The sequence below is a fragment of the Erpetoichthys calabaricus genome, chromosome 4, assembly GCF_900747795.2.
Source record: "Erpetoichthys calabaricus chromosome 4, fErpCal1.3, whole genome shotgun sequence".
In the NCBI taxonomy this organism is placed as follows: Eukaryota; Metazoa; Chordata; class Cladistia; order Polypteriformes; family Polypteridae; genus Erpetoichthys; species Erpetoichthys calabaricus.
In genome coordinates this window covers 223,904,405-223,921,308 of record NC_041397.2, presented here as the reverse complement: position 1 = coordinate 223,921,308, position 16,904 = coordinate 223,904,405, and the positions used below count along the sequence as shown (strand labels likewise).

General features: G+C 37.2%; 1 protein-coding gene and 3 non-coding genes across 4 annotated transcripts; all 4 read right to left on the bottom strand.

The window, feature by feature from the left end:
- Positions 1 to 1,853: 1,853 nt before the first annotated feature.
- rps3 (ribosomal protein S3) lies at positions 1,854 to 15,577 on the bottom strand. The gene is made up of 7 exons (XM_028800364.2): positions 15,481 to 15,577; positions 12,401 to 12,531; positions 9,983 to 10,076; positions 6,532 to 6,626; positions 5,482 to 5,669; positions 2,949 to 3,151; positions 1,854 to 1,916 (listed from the first exon to the last, which is right to left on the bottom strand). The coding sequence occupies exons 1-6, from the start codon at positions 15,508 to 15,510 to the stop codon at positions 2,952 to 2,954; spliced, it is 738 nt and encodes a 245-aa protein (XP_028656197.1). The 5' UTR covers positions 15,511 to 15,577; the 3' UTR covers positions 1,854 to 1,916; positions 2,949 to 2,951.
- LOC114651504 (small nucleolar RNA SNORD15) lies at positions 2,143 to 2,290 on the bottom strand. The gene has a single exon (XR_003716201.1). It is a non-coding gene; the product is annotated as a small nucleolar RNA SNORD15 (small nucleolar RNA).
- Positions 5,224 to 5,373, bottom strand: LOC114651505 (small nucleolar RNA SNORD15). Its single transcript, XR_003716202.1, has one exon. It is a non-coding gene; the product is annotated as a small nucleolar RNA SNORD15 (small nucleolar RNA).
- LOC114651506 (small nucleolar RNA SNORD15) lies at positions 6,253 to 6,400 on the bottom strand. The gene has a single exon (XR_003716203.1). It is a non-coding gene; the product is annotated as a small nucleolar RNA SNORD15 (small nucleolar RNA).
- Positions 15,578 to 16,904: the final 1,327 nt, after the last annotated feature.

Here is a 16,904-nt window from a genome sequence, read left to right as displayed (position 1 = left end):
TTATGAAGATGTTAATAGAGGTTTTTCTGACAGGAGTTAATGGTTTGGGTGATCAAGAGAATTTTGGTTTTCCACTTAATTGCCATTTCTACAAATGATTGGGTTTACTGAGTAGTAGTCTTTAACAGCTTTCAGACCAAAGCCTTTGACAAAACAGCAATTCTCACGCTTTGCCCTGAAGAACAACCAATGTGCACTCAAATTTTGTATGCAAGCAATCTCGTAAATTGGGTTCCAGTATAATAAAAAAATCCACACACACAGATCCACCAGGCTGAAATTTGGCCATCACATCTAATGGCAGTAATAATAATAAATTTGCCTTTCATTTAAAAAAAATAAAGTTTTTTTTCCACCTGAGAATTAACTGCATTTCCATAAGATGAAAATGCCATCTCCACAATTCACTGCAAAAGATGATTTGCCTCGTTTTTTTTTAAACAACATCTATTTCACTTCAAGAATCATGCCTTTTGCAAGCTGCATTTTTACAAGGCCATCCGTAAAGTCTACTCCTACTGCCTTACTGGAGTTATCCAGAATGTTAATCTGGCTCTCTTGTGCAAACAATGGTCTACTGTCTTGAAACCTCTGTTGAAGAGGATAGTTTTCTATAAAGGAGTCTGGACTGTAAGTATCACAAACAAGTCTGCAGATTGTTGGCATTTTCAAAAACAATTTTTGACAAATCCAATAATGTTGTTCAGTGCCACAAGAGTACATCTAAAGTGAGGTGAAAGTTACTTGAGTAAGGAAAGAAAAACAGCAAGTGGCTTGGGCTATTTCATGCATCAGGCTATACATTTGTACAATTTGCTCATATTAATCTATCCTTAATTGGTCTTTAATTAAAAAGTTGATCACCAAAAAAATTAATCTCAAATACATGACCACATGGATTAGATATTATCTTATTATTAGATCTTATAGATTAGATTAGATCTATAAACAAATGTTGGGGAGGAGAAAAATGGAATCCACACCTTGAGACTCTAGCAGGAGTCATACAATTGTTTTATGCTTCAATCAGTTTCACAACTAAATAAAATATCTTGCCACAACTGAATTCTCATTTCAAACAATATACTTCAGCTTTCAATGTGTAATGTAAAAGAAAATGTTGACACAGCATTTTTTTTTGTACTGGCTTTCACTACTTAAGTGTTCTCCTCTTAGTTATTCCAGTAACCAGTAAATGCAAATACATCTAGGAGAAAAAGCTGTATTAAGAATACTTTTATACCAGTACCCTCTATACTATGCCAGTAATTTGTCTAGCATAAATCAGAGTCTGCATATTTACTGAAATCTGAACATACGAATGGAAGACTCATGACATATTTGACATTTATATTTCAATCCTTGACCTAGGTGGGGGAAAAATACTAGACTACCACCTTTTCACATGATCTTCTGAACTCTGCTTCTGTAATGATTTATATCAATAGTATTTTCTGCATAGTTGAACTTCAAACAGAAGTTGTATCCTCCCTCCAGCATTGCAGAAGATTTCATGAATGGTTTTGTAAGAAGCATGAGCTGGTAGCAGAAAATCTGCCGCTTAGCACAAAAGGTTAGCAGTTAACCTCCTGCTCAAGAATATCCCTTTTATTAATATGCTCTTCTTATAAACAGCAGATAACTGTATACTAGCTTGACCTAAGTCACCTTAGTTAAAGAAGTCCTCCAAATATTACATTACTGTAGTGTATGTAATTCGTGGACACAAATCTGAAGTAAACACAACACTACTGAAACTTAAAAATGGAAGTGTGCAGTAAATTATAAAAAATACTTGTTCCAATTCACAAATAATTGTTTTAAATTATTAAAAATTAAACACATTCCCATTCTTTTCATGAATTTTATTTTATACAGAATATTCTTAGGGACATCATCTTGGAACTGCTGAATACCTAGGCAGAGAAAGGGAAAAAATATATCCTTTAAAAAGCAAAATTGCAAACAGATAACCTTTTCAAAGTACAGACACTCAATTACAAATTTGAAAAAGTTACTCTAACATACCTGAAATTCTATATTAATGAAAATAAAGTACATGACAATATTTGTATATGTGCCTTATTTGCATCAATATGCAAATGTAGGAAATAAAAACAAAGTTTTCAGAAATGCCAAGACCCTTCTCAGACAAATGCCTCATAGTAATCAACTAATAAGGATACCACAAACTGAAGAGCCAGTAGCCAAAGTCACAGAACATGACTGCGGTCCAGCACACCAGAGATGAAGTATTCCATTCAGATTCGTCATCAAATCATCACCGAAGGGCATGGAACAGAAAGGCTCAAATCGAACTTGGAATGGAATGAGTTGATGTATCACTACTAACAAATATCCAGTCCATTTTCTCACATTGTAAACGTAACTTTGTACTTTTATTAACTTTACCTTGTTATAATAACCATTTTCAAAAGTACTGTATGTGTACACTACATTGCTCTTAAATTGTTATTGTGTCTTAGGAACCTAAGTAGTCCGGGGTCTTCCTAGAATTTGTCAACCATTTTTCTTTCAGCTTAAAACTGTGTTCTATTTCAGAGTGTCAGTCAGATTCTAGTTTGTTGTGAAAATCCTTAGTAATGTTGTATGCTGGAATAAGGTACTATACAAAAATCATCACATTTGTATAGCAAATTACGATACTAAATCTGACACACTAGCAATTATGATTGAATGAGACGTCTGTGAATGTTTCTTCTGATTCAAAACAAGAAACTAACTTTTTAACGCAGTATGCCATGCAGGTGTATTCTAAGACAACACAAACCTATTAAACTGAACATAAACAGAAAACCTAATGTCAAAAATACAAACGAAAAAAAATCTATTTCTTACTAAAATAACAGTTTGAAAAAACAAAAGTGACACAAGTTCATCCAGAATGAATCAACAAAATAATAAACACCGGAATAATGTATATGTACCCTTTATGCAGTGGGAACAGGACCTCCTTGAGGCATGGCAGGTACTTCTGCCTTTGCTCCCTTCTGTTCTGAAATTGGGGTAGTGGGAAGGACCTCTTCCTTTGGCTCAACAATGCTGACATGGTCTGGAAGAGGTTTCTTAGGACCCATCTTGCCACTTGGATCCCAAGGAAGCATGATCTTTACCTTAATACCCAGTACACCTAAAGCAAAATAAAAGATAGAACATGATCAAAAGATTATTATTACTTGTGCAACCTGGAAAGAAATTACTAAACACTGGAATCAATTCATATTAAAATATTAAATAGTACAGTAATCCCTCGCTATATCGCGCTTCGCCTTTCGCGGCTTCACTCTATCGCGGATTTTATATGTAAGCATATTTAAATATATATCGCAGATTTTTTGCTGGTTCGCGGATTTCTGCGGACAATGGGTCTTTTAATTTCTGGTACATGCTTCCTCAGTTTGTTTGCCCAGTTGATTTCATACAAGGGACGCTATTGGCAGATGGCTGAGAAGCTACCCGGCTTACTTTTCTCTCTCTCTTGCGCACTCTCTCTGATCCTGACATAGGGGGATTGAGCAGGGGGGCTGTTCGCACACCTAGACGATACGGACGCTCGTCTAAAAATGCTGAAAGATTATCTTCACGTTGCTATCTTTTGTGCAGCTGCTTCCTGAAATGACATGCAGCAAGGTGCTTCGCATACTTAAAAGCTCGAAGGGCACGTATTGATTCTTGATTGAAAAACAAACTCTGTCTCTCTCTCTCTTCCTGCTCCTGACGGAGGGGGTGTAAGCTGCAGCCTTCAACAGCTTTGTGCCGCGGTGCTTCGCATACTTAAAAGCAAACAGCCCTATTGATTTGTTTGCTTTTTTTCTCTCTCTCTCTGACATCTGCTCCTGACTTGAAGAGGAAGATATGTTTGCATTCTTTTAATTGTGAGACAGAACTGTCATCTCTGTCTTGTCATGGAGCACAGTTTAAACTTTTGAAAAAGAGACAAATGTTTGTTTGCAGTGTTTGAATAACGTTCCTGTCTCTCTACAACCTCCTGTGTTTCTGCGCAAATCTGTGACCCAAGCATGACAATATAAAAATAACCATATAAACATATGGTTTCTACTTCGCGGATTTTCTTATTTCGCGGGTGGCTCTGGAACGCAACCCCCGTGATGGAGGAGGGATTACTGTAGAATGAAATCTATTTCATAAGAACATTAACATTTATATTTAATTACACACTCAACTATCCTGGTCACATTTTTCAGTCCCAACATTATAAGCCACCTAGAACATACAATATACAACAGTCTGCACCTGGCAAGACACTATGTGATAGCCCAAAAAGGAGCAACCATCAAGTATATAGAATTTGTGTGTAAAGCACATTCAATTATAATTTTAGCTCTTAAAATAAAAAAAAATATAAACTTAGCACTGGATAATCAAAACATACAAGTCTTATTTTTAACAGCACTCAGCAAAATCAGATTAATATCCATTAATAAAAAAAATGCAGACACCTGGTCAAGGATCCAAATTCAAACAACCAAGTTTACAATTAAAATATCCTCTTTAATAAAACCCGTGTGCGTCCAGTGTCCGTGTGTGTGTTTTCTGGTGAAGTGTGCATGCGCGGGGCGACGCTTCAAAGGCCGTCTGACGCGTCACACAAGACAGAGGGTGGGACCTATAAAATATCACGTGGCAGATCCAATCGGATTTCGGTAAATGAGGTAAGACCTAAAACATAAAACACGAAAAATCCACTCGGGTACTGAGACGCGGAGACCAGCTTCCCCATTGCTGTGCTGTGTGTTCACTCTGAGGATGTCAGATTTGCGATTAAGAAACTTGGCCCGGTAAAGTGTCAGTCGTTGAAGGGGCTTTCCTAAATATACGAATTTTCATGATATGACAATACGATGACTTTTAAAAGTAAATTTATTTTCGCGCACGTTACATCAGTTGCTGGGGAGAATCTGCTGATTGCCCACCGTTGTGACAGAAAATTAAGCGCATATTATGGACAGCAAAGCCAGTATTACTGTCAGAGAAAATTACAGGCATTTTACGGGAAAAATTTAATATAGACTGTTCCTACTAATGTTTTTGGACTACTGTTCTAGCGCCCGTTATTGTCTAGTGGCTTAATGTCTAGTGTTACTATAAAGTTATGCTTTGTAACAAAAACAATTCCCTTTTTACAAAGAAATATTTGCAAATTACATTGAAAATATTTTTCAAGATAACAAAACATAAATCCCTCCTCAGACAAATGCCTCTATATCATCAACTTACAGGGACACTGTTTTCAAAAGTCTGAGCCAAGAGGCACAGAACATGCCTAGTGAGCACAGAACTCCTGAGACAACAAGCAACCCTTTCGGCCTCGTCATCGTATCATCACAGAAGGGAAGCAACCATATAAGAAAAAAAAAAATAATACCCAACTCAAAATCATTCATGCATTAGATGTCTTCATTTTAAGTACAATTTTGGCAAAGCATATAAAGTACAAACCTTGCCTAAGAAGAACATGGCGCACGGCAGTATCAACATAGTAATTAACTGGGTCACCACTGTGGATCATCAAGCCATCAACAAACTTCATGGACTTGGCTCTCTGACCCCGAAGCTTCCCAGAAACCACCACTTCGCAGCCCTTCGCCCCACTCTCCATGATGAATCGGAGAACACCATAGCAGGCTCTACAGTAAATTAACCAATAAAGTTAGAGATTTGACTGGAGAAAAATAGATCAAGAAATGTAACCAATGCTTATATTTAGAAATAAAGTATCAGTCCCTTAGAAATTATATATATATATATGTATCAGAAATTATATATATATATGTATCTCCAAATTCAGTACATTATCTTCTGCAACATGGTAATTTTTAAAATGGAGTGAGACTAAAATTAATAATTCAACTGCAAATTAATTTTTGTGGTGTTCTTGTACGATATAAATATTAAACATTTCTTTGAAGGCAACAGCTTGCTTTTTCTAGAATTCTCTAGAACAAGATTTAAATGCCTACAATTTAGCTGCGTAATTAATCAGTATTACATGGATGGCATGAAAACCATATTATATGTGACCTGTACAATGGCCATTGGCAATAAATTAGACAAACCAACTCAATATTTCCCTATTATGAAATTCCACAGTGCCTTCATATATCAATGTCTATTTTATGATTTAAAAAGAAGAGGAATAAAATATGAACCATTATAAAAGGATCAGGGACCATTACCTGTAGGGTGAAGTTATGAATTACCTATAAGAACCCTTCTCAGACAAATGCCTCATATGTCATCAATTTACGAGACTTCCATGGACAGGATTCTGAACTAAGAATCACAAAACATGGTTCTAAGCCAGATTGCCTGTGCAGTGGAAACCTCCTTTAGACTCGTCATCACATCATCAACGAAGGGAACACTTTTTCATAAACTCAGATTTCAATTGAAACTGAATGCATTTACACATCCTCTAAAAATATAAAACATTTTTCACTCAAATTTAATTAGACCATATGAAGTCTGTGAGACGATCATTTGACTTACCTACGCACAGCAAGGCCTCCCAGCAGCTTATAGCGAAGGGATTCTGCTTGTGCAATTGCACAAAGTCCTCTGGTGGCAACTTTCTCAGCATATAGCTGTAAAATAAATAAATGAATTAAAATTATATTTGGAGATGAAGATTAATAGCACTGACCAATCAGTTAAAATGAATTCTGAAAGAATTTAACAGAACTATTAGTACCCATCACGAGAACCACCTTTTTTTCCTTTCCAAAAGAAGATTATCAAATTGGGCCTGTCACATATAAAGACAAACACAAGTAAGATTTCTCATCTGGGATAGGATTCAAGCCCTTGTACACTTTTGTAGAGCAAAGCTCAAGATACCTGTCCGTTATTAAACAACCATACAACAACTGATTCAAGAAAAAAGAAAACAAAAACATTTAAGCACATGATACTCTAAATCAAGATTTATATAGACAGATACTTTATTAATCCCCAAGGGGAAATTCACATTTATTGTTAACAGTGAGATTTGAGAAAGCAGACTATCAAAGTAAGGACCCTAGCATTGTATGAATGCTTTTGGAATTTCCAGGAGGGCTATAAACTATTAACTTAAACCTCCCATAATAACGAATAAAGTGTTACAACAACACTGATAAGTTTCTACATCTTCTATGTCAAAATGTAATAGGTACTTGAAGATAATTTTACATTACATTTTTATTAATAAAAAAACTGAGAAATCACATGTACATTAAGTATTCACAGCCTTTGCTCAATACATTGTTGATGTACCTTTGGCAGCAATTACAGCCTTAAGTCTTTTTGAATATGATGCCACAAGCTTGGCACACCTATCCTTGGCCAGTTTCGCCCATTCCTCTTTGCAGCACCTCTCAAGCTCCATCAGGTTGGATGGGAAGCGTTGGTGCACAGCCATTTTAAGATCTCTCCAGAGATGTTCAATCGGATTCAAGTCTGGGCTCTGGCTGGGCCACTCAAGGACATTCACAGAGTTGTCCTGAAGCCACTCCTTTGATATCTTGGCTGTGTGCTTAGGGTCGTTGTCCTACTGAAAGATGAACCGTCGCCCCAGTCTGAGGTCAAGAGCGCTCTGGAGCAGGTTTTCATCCAGGATGTCTCTGTCCATTGCTGCAGTCATCTTTCCCTTTATCCTGCCGCTGAAAAACATCCCCACAGCAGGATGCTGCCACCACCATGCTTCACTATAGGGATGGTATTGGCCTGGTGATGAGCGGTGCCTGGTTTCCTCCAAACGTGACGCCTGGCTTTCACACCAAAGAGTTCAATCTTTGTCTCATCAGACCAGAAAATTTTGTTTCTCATGGTCTGAGAGTCCTTCAGGTGGCTTTTGGCAAACTCCAGGCAGGCTGCCATGTGCCTTTTACTAAGGAGTGGCTTCTGTCTGGCCACTCTACCATACAGGGCTGATTGGTGGATTGCTGCAGAGATGGTTGTCCTTCTGGAAGGTTCTCCTCTCTCCACAGAGGACCTCTGGAGCTCTGACAGAGTGACCATTGGGTTCTTGGTCACCTCCCTGACTAAGGCCCTTCTCCCCCGAACGTTCCGTTTAGATGGCTGGCCAGCTCTAGGAAGAGTCCTGGTGGTTTTGAACTTCTTCCACTTATGGATGATGGAGGCCACTGTGCTCATTAGGACCTTCAAAGCAGCAGAAATTTTTCTGTAACCTTCCCCAGATTTGTGCCTCGAGACAATCCTGTCTCAGAGGTCTACAGACAATTCCTTTGACTTCATGCTTGGTTTGTGCTCTGACATGAACTGTCAACTGTGTGTCCTTACATAGGCAGGTGTGTGCCTTTCCAAATCATGTCCAATCAACTGAAATTACCACAGGTGAACTCCAATTAAGCTGCAGAAACATCTCAAGGATGATCAGGGGAAACAGGATGCACCTGAGCTCAATTTTGAGCTTCATGGCAAAGGCTGTGAATACTTATGTACATGTGCTTTCTCAATTTTTTTATTTTTAATAAATTTGCAAAAATCTCAAGTAAACTTTTTTCACGTTGTCATTGTGGGGTGTTGTGTATAGAATTCTGAGGAAAAAAATGAATTTAATCCATTTTGGAATAAGGCGGTAACATCATAAAATGTGGAAAAAGTGATGTGCTGTGAATACTTTCCGAATGCACTGTAATTTAGGGTGAGATGGTTTGTGAACAAAATCAAGCAAAAACTGTGAAAGCAAACAAATTTATGACTGACAATGGTAACTAATTATATTTTTAGAAAATCTGTTAAGTTTATTGCCAGAACCATGTGCTTTGAGTACTTTATAGTTAATTTACCATAATTTTGTTCAAGTCTCTTTTGCCTGTAACAAAAGATGACCATTACTTTCCACTTGTTATTCAAAATGATGTCCATTTAAACAGCCACACTAAAGCATGAAGGTACTAACTGCTAAAGCATAAAAATCAGGAAACATACATGCTGTGCAATATGTTTCCTTGTCTCATCCAGATCATATTTACTTCACCATGGGGACAGTTAAACACAAGTCTAAGGGTCAGTTCACATATATTAAGAATAAACTTGATATATGTCTAAAGGCAAATTAAACGCTTGCTCTTGGTGCAAATTGTCTAGCACTGAGCCTAAATGAGAGGTTAATACAAGATAAAGTAATTCTGGGGTAATTATTTTTAGTGATGGCATAGTGCGTGTTTTAAACCTAAAAAACAAAACTTAAAACAAAAACATTCATTTGAATCTACTATTTTGTGTCCACCTTAATCTGGATGTAAGTTCATAAATTCAAACTTTTAGGTTATAAGATAAAAATGACACTTACTAAAGCTACTACTTTCCATATGCAGTGTAACATTATCTAAAGATATTTTACAAGTACAGCCCAATGGGCACAATCTCTTAGACAAATCTTTTAAAACTGCTTCACAGGCAGGTTACACTGAATTAGGTCATAATGGAAACATGTAGGTGATGGAGGTGTGGGACTTGTAACTCACAATTCATACAGAACTCCTTAAATACAACATCAAATTGTAAAATACTCTTTTGCTCAATAGTTCCGGCATCTGGAACAAAGAAGCCTCTGACACATTCGCCATTTTTAGGTTAAAAAATACATGCTTTGCAAAGGAGTTAAAAATGTGATTGACCTCAAAAAATGCACTATTTCAAAACATATTTTACGTTGCACTTTAGCTAATGAAAACCTAGCCAATTCAAACAAAAATCAATGTGCCCATTTCAATAGTTCTGAATGATGAAACCTTGGCTTACAACAGTCAAACATACAAATCAATACTATATTTGAATTTAAATAAGCAAAATGACTCAACTCATAAATGCATTTGAAAGAATTTTTTAAATATGTCAACTTGTATCATCACAAAGCCACTAAAAACTGATATAAATGTTAATGTCTGCAATTGCTGCTCTATTTACTAATGTGATTTACATATTTCATACTTACTTCAACACTGCCCTCAGGGAAGCCAAACCTCTTCTGGACTACAGCGGTCAGTTCACGTATGCGGCGGCCTTTCTCACCAAGCACATTTTGGGTTCTTAAGGGAAATAATTTGCGGTCAGACTTAAAATATTAATACATACAGTTTTAGTGTATTAAAAATGTTTAGTTTTTCACATTTAGTTCATATTTAAGAACTTTATGCCAAGTTGTTTCAAATGTCCCATTTTTCTTTTGGAAATTTAAGACACTCCAGGATCTGAATGCATTTTGTACAATCTTGTCAAAATACAAAGATGATAAAAACACACTGTTGACGTAAACCTACTGGGTTGACTAGTAACTTTAAATATTTACCATTCCTACTTGCACCTATACAGATGCTGGTCATCAAATTACAGTATCATGACAAAGTTGATTTATTTCAGTAATTCCATTCAAAAAGTGAAACTTGTATATTAGATTCATTCATTACACACAGACTGATGTATTTCAAATGTTTATTTCTTTTAATGTTGATGATTATAACTGACAACTAATGAAAGTCCCAAATTCAGTATCTCGGAAAATTAGAATATCAATTAAGACCAATGCAAAAAAAGGATTTTTAGAAATGTTGGCCAACTGAAAGGTATGAACATGAAAAGTATGCGCATGTATAGCACTCAATATTTAGTTGGGGCTCCTTTGGCCTGGATTACTGCAGCAATGCAGCGTGGCATAGAGTTGATCAGTCTGTGGCACTGCTCAGGTGTTATGACAGCCCATATTGCTCCGATAGTGGCCTTCAGCTCTTCTGAATTGTTGGGTCTGGCATATTGCATCTTCCTCTTCACAATACCCCATAGATTTTCTATGGGGTCAAGGTCAGGCGAGTTTGCTGGCCAATCAAGAACAGGGATACCATGGTCCTTAAACCAGGCACTGGTAGCTTTGGCACTGTGTGCAGGTGCCAGGAAAATGGAAATCTGCATCTCCATAAAGTTTGTCAGCAGCAGGAAGCATGAAGTGCTCTAAAACGTCCTAGTAGACGGCTGCGTTGACCTTGGACCTCAGAAAACACAATGGACCAACACCAGCAGATGACATGGAACCCCAAACCATCACTGACTGTGGAAACTTTACACTGGACCTCACGTAACGTGGATTCTGTGCCTCTCCTCTCTTCCTCCAGACTCTGGGACCTTGATTTCCAAAGGAAATGCAAAATTTAATTTTATCAGAGAACATAACTCTGGACCACTCAGCAGCAGTCCAGGCAAGACGCTTCTGACGCTGTCTCTTGTTCAAGAGTGGCTTGACACAAGGAATGCGACAGTTGAAACCCATGTCTTGCACACGTCTGTGCGTGGTGGTTCTTGAAGCACTGACTCCAGCTGCAGTCCACTCTTTGTGAATCTCCCCCACATTTTTGAATGGGTTTTGTTTCACAATCCTCTCCAGGGTGCGGTTATCCCTATTGCTTGTACACTTTTTTCTACCACATCTTGTCCTTCCCTTCGCCTCTCTATTAATGTGCTTGGACACAGAGCTCTGTGAACAGCCAGCCTCTTTAGCAATGACCTTTTGTGTCTTGTCCTCCTTGTGCAAGGTGTCAATGGTCGTCTTTTGGACAACTGTCAAGTCAGCAGTCTTCCCCATGATTGTGTAGCCTACAGAACTAGACTGAGAGACCATTTAAAGGCTTTTGCAGGTGTTTTGAGTTAATTAGCTGATTAGAGTGTGGCACCAGGTGTCTTCAATATTTTCCGAGATACTGAATTTGGGACTTTCATTAGTTCATCAGTTATAATCATCAACATTAAAAGAAATACACATTTGAAATACATCAGTCTGTGTGTAATGAATGAATCGAACATACAAGTTTCACCTTTTGAATGGAATTACTGAAATAAATCAACTTTGTCATGATATTCTAATTTTATGACCAGCACCTGCAGTCTTTATGAAAATGATCTGCAGCTCTAAATAATGTCATGTCACAAAAAATGTACTCTTTATTCATCAACCCATTTAAGTAACTTTAAGGTCACTAAGAGATGTAGCCTATAAAAGCAAATCTGAAAACGAAGGAGGCATCTACCATGGACATAGGGCACTTTGAAATGAACTACTGTTAACTCACAACAGACAGATTAAGAGTCACATATTAACGTACTTTGTTACATTACAAATTGATTAGACACTGGTCTACTTTCTACATACGAACAATAACGGTTACTGGTATGCCTCTAATATCACATTTACATCTTAGGTAATAAATGTATATTACAGATCTCACAAAAGTCGCAGTGCACCAAGTTTTGTTTAGTCTTCATTCAAAAAGTGTCACAGTACTGGACAGTGCCCAAATGCATGAATCCCTTTCATAATTGATTCTAGAATCTTGAGGGCATTATTAAATGGTACTCATTATCATACCTTGTAGCAAGAATGATGATCTCGGTTCTGGTTGGTGTGACACGCACTTCCACTCCAGAGTAACCATCTTCAGCCAATTCACGAGTTAAGAACTCATTAAGCTCGGCCTTGAAGATACCATCTGCAACAAACTAAAACATAAAAAAATTATATACAATATGTATGTATGTATGTGTATATTATATATATATACAGTATCTATCTATCTATATATATATACAGTGGTGTGAAAAACTATTTGCCCCCTTCCTGATTTCTTATTCTTTTGCATGTTTGTCACACAAAATGTTTCTGATCATCAAACACATTTAACCATTAGTCAAATATAACACAAGTAAACACAAAATGCAGTTTTTAAATGATGGTTTTTATTATTTAGGGAGAAAAAAAAATCCAAACCTTCATGGCCCTGTGTGAAAAAGTAATTGCCCCCTTGTTAAAAAATAACCTAACTGTGGTGTATCACACCTGAGTTCAATTTCCGTAGCCACCCCCAGGCCTGATTACTGCCACACCTGTTTCAATCAAGAAATCACTTAAATAGGAGCTGCCTGACACAGAGAAGTAGACCAAAAGCACCTCAAAAGCTAGACATCATGCAAAGATCCAAAGAAATTCAGGAACAAATGAGAACAGAAGTAATTGAGATCTATCAGTCTGGTAAAGGTTATAAAGCCATTTCTAAAGCTTTGGGACTCCAGCGAACCACAGTGAGAGCCATTATCCACAAATGGCAAAAACATGGAACAGTGGTGAACCTTCCCAGGAGTGGCCGGCCGACCAAAATTACCCCAAGAGCGCAGAGACGACTCATCCGAGAGGTCACAAAAGACCCCAGGACAACGTCTAAAGAACTGCAGGCCTCACTTGCCTCAATTAAGGTCAGTGTTCACGACTCCACCATAAGAAAGAGACTGGGCAAAAACGGCCTGCATGGCAGATTTCCAAGACGCAAACCACTGTTAAGCAAAAAGAACATTAGGGCTCGTCTCAATTTTGCTAAGAAACATCTCAATGATTGCCAAGACTTTTGGGAAAATACCTTGTGGACTGATGAGACAAAAGTTGAACTTTTTGGAAGGCAAATGTCCCGTTACATCTGGCGTAAAAGGAACACAGCATTTCAGAAAAAGAACATCATACCAACAGTAAAATATGGTGGTGGTAGTGTGATGGTCTGGGGTTGTTTTGCTGCTTCAGGACCTGGAAGGCTTGCTGTGATAGATGGAACCATGAATTCTACTGTCTACCAAAAAATCCTGAAGGAGAATGTCCGGCCATCTGTTCGTCAACTCAAGCTGAAGCGATCTTGGGTGCTGCAACAGGACAATGACCCAAAACACACCAGCAAATCCACCTCTGAATGGCTGAAGAAAAACAAAATGAAGACTTTGGAGTGGCCTAGTCAAAGTCCTGACCTGAATCCAATTGAGATGCTATGGCATGACCTTAAAAAGGCGGTTCATGCTAGAAAACCCTCAAATAAAGCTGAATTACAACAATTTTGCAAAGATGAGTGGGCCAAAATTCCTCCAGAGCGCTGTAAAAGACTCATTGCAAGTTATCGCAAACGCTTGATTGCAGTTATTGCTGCTAAGGGTGGCCCAACCAGTTATTAGGTTCAGGGGGCAATTACTTTTTCACACAGGGCCATGTAGGTTTGGATTTTTTTTTTCTCCCTAAATAATAAAAACCACCATTTACAAACTGCATTTTGTGTTTACTTGTGTTATATTTGACTAATGGTTAAATGTGTTTGATGATCAGAAACATTTTGTGTGACAAACATGCAAAAGAATAAGAAATCAGGAAGGGGGCAAATAGTTTTTCACACCACTGTATATATATATATATATATATATATATATATATACACACAATATATATAAAACTGAGGTTGAAAGTTCCTCAAAGACCTAGGCTAGACAAGTTTTTTTTTTTTGGAGTAAATGGCAAACACTTTGATTTACTTGTTAAATAAAAAAAAAAAAACCTCTACCTGTAGTTACCTTAAATTTGAATGAAAAGTGGACCAGTGTGATAGTGTGCACTTAAGTTTGCAAGTTTAAGAGCTCTGGACAGGGGATGTGTGACAGTACAGTCCAGCTTACTTGTTTTATGTTATAACTGTCTATAACACCCACACAATTCACACATGTCTGAAACTAGTCTTGAACTACACAATCAATAAACTAGCAAACTACGATTTTAATCTCAGTGACATCAGTTTAGGCCAAGCATACTTGTTAAAGGATGAAAGATTACTGCAACTAAAGGTCTCAGTATAGAAATTATTAATAGAACATTGTTTTCGTGCCGAAGACTTGGAACAAAAACGCAAAAACGACGATACAATAACAAACTAACACAGATGCAATTCAAAAACCAATAACGAACGAAAGGATCGAGAAAGTTTGTTAGCGTTTAAAATAATCAAATGTGGGTTCACATCTCAGTCTGCATGAATTTTCAGAAATTAACCAAGTACTCTCATGAACATATGTATCAATTTACTAACAGTAAAATATACACATGTCCCACAACCCTGATCATTTTTATATACTTCACCATAAAGCTACACAAAAGTCACATAGAAACTGTCAAAAGTTACATTTGAGACGCTCAATACTTAAGCACGGAAAGAGTTTTCAGCTTTGTTATTTGTTCGTTATTTAAAACGTTTTGTCGCTGCAAAAACGTATTCATATTAATTGTATTTATAAAACAAACATAACTACTAGGCCAATGCGCCTCTAAAGTGAAAAAATGACCAGTCGTCTCCGTCATTATTAACTCATCTTCACTTTTTTGTCTTGGGGCACGTATAAGGTTAATAACGAGAAACATGCACACACCATTTATAAGAAAATAGCCATAAAATGAGCCAGAGTCGCCGCAATCGACATTAGCCATGTTCAACTCCCGCAGGAAGTCAATCAGCATCAATCCTTACCCACGACAAAACAAACACAGGCTGTGTTACCGCTAAAAAATCCTTTCTACTCCGCAAACTTTTCTGAATTAATATTTTGCTAATTGTCCTCAAATTTAAGCCATTTTTTTAGTCTAAATTCACTCACCTTCCTCTTCTTGGATATTTGTGCCGCCATCTTGCCTAGCGCCGCTGAAAGGAAAGGAAGGTTATTTCCGGCGGAAGTTAATTTAAGTAAAAAACTACTTCCGTTTAAGGCGGGCTGCAATATCAAAGGGGCTATCGGGTATTGTAGTGTTTGTTATTTTCTCACGAATCTGATGCTCTGCACTTGACAACGGTCTGTGACGCAGTTGCCCGTAAAATTGTATTGTAAACTGGTGAGTGCTTTATTAGAAAACACAAGTCTTGAATTAATAAGCCAAAGTCGTTGGAGGAATTATGGTAGTTTATAAGCAATTAAGCGTTTGGGAGAAACCTTGACGACATCGAGAGGTTTATTTGTAACTGAATACTCATACTAGGGCTAAACAATGCAAATATACTGGATGAAACTGAGGTGCCCATCTCAGCTTAAAAAGACAAACTACCTATTGGCATATCTCAGGTGCTGGGTAAGAGCTTTGTATAACGGGCTTGCACTTCTTTGAAATACAGTCAACATCACCATGAATCCCTGCTTTTCAAGAATTATATTTTTCTGTCTGTACCTATTTATGACATTTTTAAGTTTAGTTTTTGTTTTTATCGTGTTTATTATTTTGTCCTTTAACTTACATCGACATTTTGCAATTTCTGGCTGCTATAATGCTACAAGTTAGTGGTGGAATGTCTTATGTGCATTTGTACTGTGAAGATTGGAGAGGGTCAGTAAAAGATTTTGAAGAAAACAGATGTAGTACAAGAAACAATGTTTAAGTCAAAAATTGAAGTTAGAAACATGGTTAACAGAGCCCACTCCGTTAACCAGAAATCAAAGTCAAAAAAGGAAAATAGAGTTAGATTCCAAAAGAAACACAAAGATCATATGTGAATATTGGTAGTTATTATCAAATCTCAGATATTGTGGAATCTGAGTGGGTAACCTTTATACTGGACCACTAGTGAAGTCATCAGTGTGTCATCCCAAAGCCTCATGGGATTGTTTTCAATAGAAATGGGTGATGTGAACACTCCAGAACAGCTGTGCTGCAGCAGATTGATGTTAAAATCTTAAAATTTTAAATAAGTTTCCTATCAAGAAATTAATGACACAAATTGATTCTCTCTGCATGCAAATCTCTAAACAACACACATAACACAATTTACAAACACACAGAGAATTCAGGAAAAAATATAGAAAATGTCAATCATGACACATGCATCGGATCTCACGGCGGGTGATCACATGACTTTGGTGACTCTGTTGTTGTCTGTGTTCCAAATTGAACACATTTGGCTTAGCTTGAGAAGACAAGTTTCTTTGGTAATTTAGCTTTGAGTTTGTTTAGTTTTTTTTTTTTAATAACTCTTATTTGTTTAGTCTACATGCTTGTCTTTTCCTGTTACTTCAGTTGCTGATTCCTTAACTGG

Bases quoted from the DNA above. Each gene is read 5' to 3' on its own strand.
- rps3 (XM_028800364.2), bottom strand. From the start codon at position 15,510: ATGGCGGCACAAATATCCAAGAAGAGGAAG. The intron at 5,670-6,531 runs GTAAGTCAAATG...AATTTACTGTAG, and splicing joins GGAGGCCTTGCTGTGCGTAG to AGCCTGCTATGGTGTTCTCC. The intron at 3,152-5,481 runs GTTTGTACTTTA...ATTTTGCTTTAG, and splicing joins CCATGTTCTTCTTAGGCAAG to GTGTACTGGGTATTAAGGTA.